This window comes from Lycium ferocissimum, chromosome 9 (assembly GCF_029784015.1).
Source record: "Lycium ferocissimum isolate CSIRO_LF1 chromosome 9, AGI_CSIRO_Lferr_CH_V1, whole genome shotgun sequence".
NCBI classification, from domain to species: Eukaryota; Viridiplantae; Streptophyta; class Magnoliopsida; order Solanales; family Solanaceae; genus Lycium; species Lycium ferocissimum.
The window spans coordinates 38936892-38944906 of NC_081350.1; the positions used below are offsets into that span (position 1 = coordinate 38936892).

General features: G+C 32.4%; 1 protein-coding gene across 1 annotated transcript; it reads right to left on the reverse strand.

Annotated features, from left to right (window-relative positions):
- Positions 1-4091: 4091 nt before the first annotated feature.
- On the reverse strand, positions 4092-7466 carry LOC132030677 (bidirectional sugar transporter SWEET4). Its single transcript, XM_059420403.1, has 5 exons — positions 7287-7466; positions 7104-7140; positions 6362-6740; positions 5708-5827; positions 4092-4510 (listed from the first exon to the last, which is right to left on the reverse strand). Exons 1-5 carry the CDS (start codon positions 7330-7332, stop codon positions 4334-4336), a joined length of 759 nt encoding a protein of 252 aa, XP_059276386.1. The 5' UTR covers positions 7333-7466; the 3' UTR covers positions 4092-4333.
- Positions 7467-8015: the final 549 nt, after the last annotated feature.

Consider the following 8015-nt stretch of genomic DNA (forward strand, 5'->3'; position numbering starts at 1 on the left):
TTCTAGCTAGCTATAACACATTTATAAAGAGAAGGGAGAGGGGAATAAAATTAGTACTAAAACTTATCTTCATTTGTAAAATATTCCCCCAACACTAGGCATCTTTTCCTTAAGTACCAATTTCTCAGCAAATGGATTTTAGTAAAGCAACAAAACTCCTAGTTTGTAATATATTCCCAATTAATTATTCTCACCAATGCATCAATACATTATCTATGTTGTTTCTTTAAAAGAAAATAGAAAAAGAACCCCTTTAGGAAGGAATGGTATCGATCTAACTGCTGATGGAATATATTATATACTCCCTCCGTCCCAATTTATGTGGCACTAGCTTTCAGATTTCGCGACTCGAACGAGTTTCTCTTTGACTACTATTTTTTATATGTCTTTTAAGTATTTTAAATTTATCAGCTATTGTGACTTATAATACTTTTTACTTAGCTTTCAACATGTAAATTTTATTTGAAGAAAACTTAAAAAATTTATGTCCCAATTCACGGTCAAAATTTGAAAATTTGATTCTCTAAGTTCGAACAGTATCGCATGAATTGAGACAGAAAGAACAACTAATTAAGTGGATGAAAACCTGAAGAGTGGGTCAGGCCTAAATGGCTGCTGACAGTACTGAAATTAAAAAGGAGATGAGGGAATATAAGGTGTTGTAGGAGATGGATAGGCTTAAGCCAAACACAAATTGACATGTTTTGATGCAAAGCAAGCCAAATATTCTCTAAATATCTCCTTCTTTATGGATGGTTGGGGGTGAGGGTGCGGGGTGTCTGTCACCATCTTCTTTTAAATTTAGAGGCGGATTCAGATTTAAATTTAAGGGGTTTAATTTTAAGATTTTTCGCATTGAACTCATTCTACTGTTAAAATTATGGGTTCAGATCTAAGTTTGTTGAGATTTTAGTGAATTTTTACATATGTATTTATATTATCAAAAGTTATGGATTTAGATGAACCCATAGCCAAAAGGCTACATTCTCCCTGGTTTTAATTAAATCCAGTACCAACATATATACATATATGTATTCCATCGAATCAGACATGTTTTCAAGTTATATTCCCACACTCTAGCTAGTGTACATTGATTAATTGGGTAACCCGATATTTCTGTTGATATATGGTTCACACAATCACTACGGAAGCATCACATGATTTTCTATGTACAATCGGGCCGAGGAATTAACTTTCTGCACGTTGTATATCAGGTGAATTAATTTAAAAAGTAACATTGTTTGGAAAAACATAGTCAAGATTTTATGAAGATTGGATCGCACCTGCATGCTCATTTTCTGCAAAGCATATGTCCTAAATTATGCATGATGAAGGGGCGAAGCTACAGTAAAGTTTACAGATTCGGCAGAATTCAATAAATATTAGCACAAACCCTGTATTATATATAAGATTTACTAAATATGTATAAATAATTTATCTAGATCTGAATAAGTTGTCATTTCTAAACTCAAGAACTCATAAAATTAAAATCCTAGCTCCGCATCTGACATGATGCATGTCGCAACCACTCTATTTTTGGATTAGAGGGTAAATTGAAAAGAAAAAAGAAAAAAAGGATGTGTATATAGAAAATCTTATAATGAGCTTTAAATTTGAGGTGAGAAAAACATGCTTTCTTTTTAATTACTGGATTAGCTTTTATCGTAATGAAATAACAACTATTTTTTAACACACAGGTGAAGTACCACTATCAAAAGTAGTCGATGACCTGTTTACAACTTAAAACACTAAACTGAGGTAGAGAAACAGGACCCAAAAAAAATAGAGAAATATTGGGACAAAAGAATAAACCAGAGGCAAAAGGAATATGTAGTAAAAAAAATTTCTCAAAAAATAAATTAAGGAAGTGGGGGTTTATAATAATTACTTGGATTGCTAACTCAACTAGGAAGAATGTATGCTTTTTCCGTGTTTTAGCAGTGTTTTCGGATTTGCCAGTATCAAGAATATTATATACTGATAGCATGAATATTAATGTAATATATTCTCCATTCGGCTTTGTTTTTCAAAGACAAGATAAGATTCTTAAGTGGAGAGTTTTAGTCATGTTTATCCCCTTTTTACGCTCAAACATGAAAGTAGGAATAGAATCTAGAACAAATTAAGAGCAATAAGAAACTAAGAGCATCAGTTCTCAATTTTATTACGAATTTATGCTGCATCAGTCATCCTTCTGGCCCTCCGAGGTTCAGCTTTCGGATGATTGAGCCAGAATTTAAAGTTTATGGGTTCTGAACATGTCACGGAACCGATAGTCATTATTGGATTCGCAATTAAATATTCAAAAAAGAGTCAGATTTGCCCTTGTACTCTCACAAATAAATTACATTTGCCATTTGTTATACTTTTTTAACATATTTGTCCTTGTTATTCAATTTTAGTGTCATATTTGCCCTTGTACTCTAAAAAAAAGTCATATTTATCCCTACTCCGTTAAATACAAGATCTAAATAATAGCGCCTAGGGCGAAGCCAGTAAACAACTTACGGGTTCAGCCGAACCCATTATCTTTGGTCCAAACCCTGTAATTTTTTTTAAAAGTTCATTGAGTATGTACAAATCATTAATTTACAACTCAAAAACTTTGAAAAAATTAGAATTTCGAACCCATAAGTTTCAAATCCTGAATCCGCATCTGCACAACGGATACTTCGTCGGACATTATCGACCACAAAAGAAACACCGTAGATACATTTCGACGGACAATACCAATGACGAAAGAAATCGATAGATTTCCATTGTATAAATCCATTGAAAGTATGATATTTGGTATTTAAAAAATATTTCTAGTATTTTAAAAATATTTCAGAGTTAGCCTGAAGTAAAAAAGACAACAATACTTGCATCTGTTACATTTGCAGAGCTGTTCAATAAGAACTTTTTATGTTATTTGATTTATTCGGTTGAGCTTTTTGTTGCATTATCAAATTTATTTTGATTGACTTGGTTGCTTTGATAGTATGCGTTTGTATAATCTAATATGCAAAGTACTCTGAGCTTTTATGTCTCTGTTTTTGACAGAGGCGGATTTAAAAATGAAGTTCTATGGGTTCTACAAAGATTCTTAGTATTGAACCTGTTGTATTTTTAAGATTATGAGTTCGGACCTACGATTTGTTGCAACTTTAGAGAATGCTTATACATAAATTTATGCTCTGCGATGAAAATAATGGGTTCAGATGACCTCGGTGCCGCAACGCTACGTCCTCCTCTGGTCAGACTAAGGTGCTTTCTGATGTGTAGGAGTCCGGAAGAAGCCAGAATACAGGTTAACGGGTTCGACTGAACCATTATTTCTTGTAGAAACTCTGTATTTGTCTTCAGAAATTCAGTATAAATAACTAATTTAGAACCGAATAACTTAAAAGAATTAGAATCCACAATTCATAAGCTTCAAATTCTAGCTCCGTCTTTGATAGGACAAGCTATTATTGACAAGGTAAACATTACATTCAACTTAAGAGACATGAAGTATATATATATGTATACATATGCATCAAACAGTGATGATCATGTGAGAAGAACCATGTCTACTCTGAAATACTTAATAAATATAACAGTAATATTGTATTTCATTCATTTGTAATTTCCTTTCATGTTGAGTGCTTTGTAATCTTGAGTGACTTGAGAGTATGTACTTATTTATCAATTGTCTAATTTGGGATCATAACACATTGTTTTCGTGTAAACATTGATTAACGAAAAGCAGGGACGGATGCACAATGTTAGTAGTGAGTGAGCACGAGCTCACTCACTATATCTTCTGCTTAAACTATATATAAAGTTTAAAGCAGACGTGTATGCTTAAAGCACGACGACGTGTATGCTTTTGTCAAGTTCACATCTATTGTCACAAAAGAGTAGTGATTTGTACTAATAAACTGCGTGTATTGACTAAGATAATGTGTTTGTATTCATATAAATTACGCTCGCCCAAGGTATAAATATGAAAACTCTTCGCGCCATTTGGATTGGAGAAGTTACGGAGAAAATTGAGCTTTAAATTTCCAGAAATCGAACGATTATATAGCCATAGGGAGTAATTATCTTAAATATGAAGAAAGCAACAATTCTGTAATGAAAACTGCTGAATTTTCAGCTTACTTTTCATTTAGGATATATATATCTTTGTCATATCACATGTTGAAAGGGGTAGATGGGGTGCCTTTTTAACTCGAGTGGGGTTGGGGGTTGGGGTTGTGGGTTGGGGGGAGGGGGGCACTACAAGGGGTCAAGAAAAACAAAAGGTCCAATGAAAGTTGGACTATAAGATCAAATACTAAAGTTAAATGGGCTTTCAAGGGCCACAAACTTAAACTCTAGAATCATTTCTGGGCTTTTGGGCCACCCGGCCGGAAACAGACTTTTCAGCCATGACCACCTCTCCCTTGGCCTCTTTTTCTGCTATCTGTCTCTTAGTGGACTTGTAATATGTAGCATAAAGCAGCAATTGGGCCAGCCCAAGAACAGTTCCCATTGAATTAGGTGCCTGAGACAAAGTAGGTAAAGTTACGGATATGTACTGTTCGGTCAACTAGTTTACCAACATAGCCGAAATATATATATATATATATATATATATATATATATATATATATATTATATATATATTATAGTTTAGTATAATTATACATAATCTATACATCTCGACACACAGAGGTATTGGGCTATTCCAACAAAGTATTACAAGATTTCAGAAGAAAAGAAAAAGATATTAACTTATATATGTACTTACGTTGACAAAACATTTACACTATTATATATTTTAAAATGTTGTAACAGATAAACAGATAATCTCACTTTTAGGTACTAATATTCATTATCTTTTACACTGTCAGTAGAGAGTACGAATTGATTAACCGGAAAGTTCAAAAGTAAGATATTTCACAAATTTATTTGATTGATTAGAATACCTTTCATTAGAGCTATCAATACTAAAATTACTCTCAAAGAATCAAAATAAAAGCTTCTTTTTTTTCTTTTTTAGAATGGTTGTTTACATAAGGACAAAAATATAAACGTAAAAAGAATCTTGCCTAAAGAGATGTTATATCTAGAGGCGAATCTAGGATTTTTAGAACATGGGTTCACAACTAAAAAAAGAAGGAAAAAATGTGTTAAGTGGGAATTGATCCTTAGTCTAAGTAAATAATTCAACCTTCAACCAAGGGAACCATTTAACCTTCTTGTAACATGTGTTCCAGCAGATGATATTATACCAATTTTTAAAAATATATACGTAAAATACCTAGTTTTACAGAGACTATGTGTTCACGTGCCCTAAATTTCCTACCTAAATTCGCCCCTGGTTATATCATATATGCCACAAAATAGAGCACACTATATATATGTTTTATTTGTTATCATTCCCATATAATCTTACATGATATATGCTTAATTCCACCTTTGGTCATCACTAGGCTTTGCTTATATATCATTAAAGTTGTAAGACTAATTTTGTCTCATTAAAGTGACTTAACTTATATCTGCAAAAATATTTTTTATCTCGATAAAGTAATTGAACTATGTGTTACTTACCCAAAAATTACAATTCGCGGAAAGTCAATTTTTTCGGCACCGAAAAATGGTCACCAACAATTATAGCAAGTATATCCACTCTAAAAAAAAAAAAAGAGAGAAGAAAACATGTATAAAATTAAATTCAATTTGTTTGTACTATACTTACAAGAATGTAGGCGTCAAAACGGATGAGGGCATAAGCAGTCCAACTAACACCATTGAGAAAAGAGAAAAGAGAAAGGAAGAAAGGCATGTACTCCACACTTTTGGTCTTGATCACCAATTTCTGCAATCAAACACCATATAAACTTTAGTTTCGAAATGACATTTTCATGATTCTCTTTTTTCTAGTTTTCTTTTCCTTTTTCTTCCCTAAACCAAAAACCAAAGAAAATATAAGGTTGTCTTAATTAAATGTGTGACAAGTAGCGGCGAAATCAGAATTTTAGTAAATTCAAAATTTAATACATATGAAAAAGAAATTGACATATATACATAGTATCATTTCTCAACCGACTACTCTTCGCCGACGGTGGCTCTATATGTCTTGACAACAAAGTTTTTTAACATTAAAAAAAAAAAAAAAAAAAAGACAACCCAAAGCACTAAGCTCTCGATATGTGCTACGATCCCTAGAAGGGTCGGACCATAAGTTTTTATAACTGACCACCCTTCGCCATTAGTGGCTTACCCCGATTTTTGTTCTATCAGTATCAACATTAATTGAACAAGTGAACAAATGAATAAAGGCATAACAAGCGGTGTCATTTTTTAAATATATATATCCAATATTTACCAAGAAAGGAAGAAATTTATTTACCATGACGGACAAGGGAGCAGCATACATCAAAATGTTGCCCACCATGCAAATACTACCAACAATGGCTGCTCTTCTCTTGTTTCCATGGACAAAAGTTAGAACACAAACTGAAAGTATAGCAACGAAAACAATCTCACCGAGGACGATGAAGAAAACTTTCGTCCTTTGTTTACGATCAGAGTACAACAAAAACAGCGTTAGGTACACGATCTCGATGCCAAGCCCGGTCCCATTAATGGTCACAACTAAGATGCTGTGTGGTTGTACCCAAGGGAGCCCGTACAACACCCAAAGCCCACAATTGACTAATGTGGCTAAGTACGGAATTGGAGAAAATTGCTCCACAGACTTGTTTTTCCATATACGAATGAAAGTTGGCCTGTTAATCCAAAAAAAAAATTATTAAAAATAGTCATCAACAAAATAATCTTGAAAATAAGAAATCAGAAGTTATGAAAATCTACTCTTTTCTTTCAAAAGTACGTGTATTCAATTAAACGTCTTCACATTAAATGAAACAGGAAATAAAATGAGCTTAAGTTGTATAGACCATCAGCTTAAAGAACTTTTATACCATCAGATCATCACATTTTTAGGAAAACTTACCTGTAAATATCTTTTAGGGGATCTGATAGTATAATTTTCTTTTACAATACCCGCGTATACTCTATATAAATTAAAAGCTTCTTTCCTAGACTAAATAAAGGAAAGTTAAGGAGAAAACATGGGACTTGAAGCTTACAAGGGTGATAAGAACAAGATCAGTGCAATGACATTCCCTGAAAATAAAATTTAAAACAAAAAAAAGACATCAGCTTCCATTAAAAAAAATGAAGGTAACAATTCTTCATGAGCTCTTTTTTTTTTTTTTTGTATGTGTGTATGTGTTTGTGTTTGTGGAGCCTAAATAGTATGAAGAACTAACCAATAACACCAACAGAAAACCTAGCAACATCCCTATCGAAAACCATAGCTATGAAGAAAAAAGAAGGAAAAAAAAAAAATTAAGAAAGAGAAAATTTTCCTGAATTTTTTTCACTTGTGGAGTGATTGTGTGAAGTGAAGATGGAGAAAAGAGTGAAAATGGATAGCCTTATAAAGGGTGAAGGGGAAGGGGTTGATTTTGGCTTTGTCCAAAAAATGAAAAAATCAAGCATGCAAAATCTCTCTCTTGCATGACATGTATTGCTATCTGGTTGGTAATAAATACAAGTCAAAATAAAAAGGTCAAACAAATAAAAAATAATACTGCTTTCGTTTCGATTTACTGCTTTTGTCGCAATTTATGCGACACATTTTGAATTTCGAGAGTCAAATCTGTTAACTTTTGTATTGTGTTTTCGGTCAAAAAATCTGTAAGTTTTTTGACATAAATTTTACATATTTCGAAACAACGTAAAAAGTACCATAAGTCCTAATAATTGAAAATTTAAAGTATTTAAAAGACATATGAAAAAATCATGATCAAAAAAAGATTTGTTTAAATCTCAAAATGCAAAGGGTACCACATAAATTGAGACGGAAAGAGTAAATGTAATGTTTTTTTAATCGTTTTACTCTTAATGAATGCTTTTTAATCACATAAACATCTATATTTAGTATTTTAAATCACAAAAAAAAAAAAATTCCTTTAAGATTTTATGATCAGCCAAAC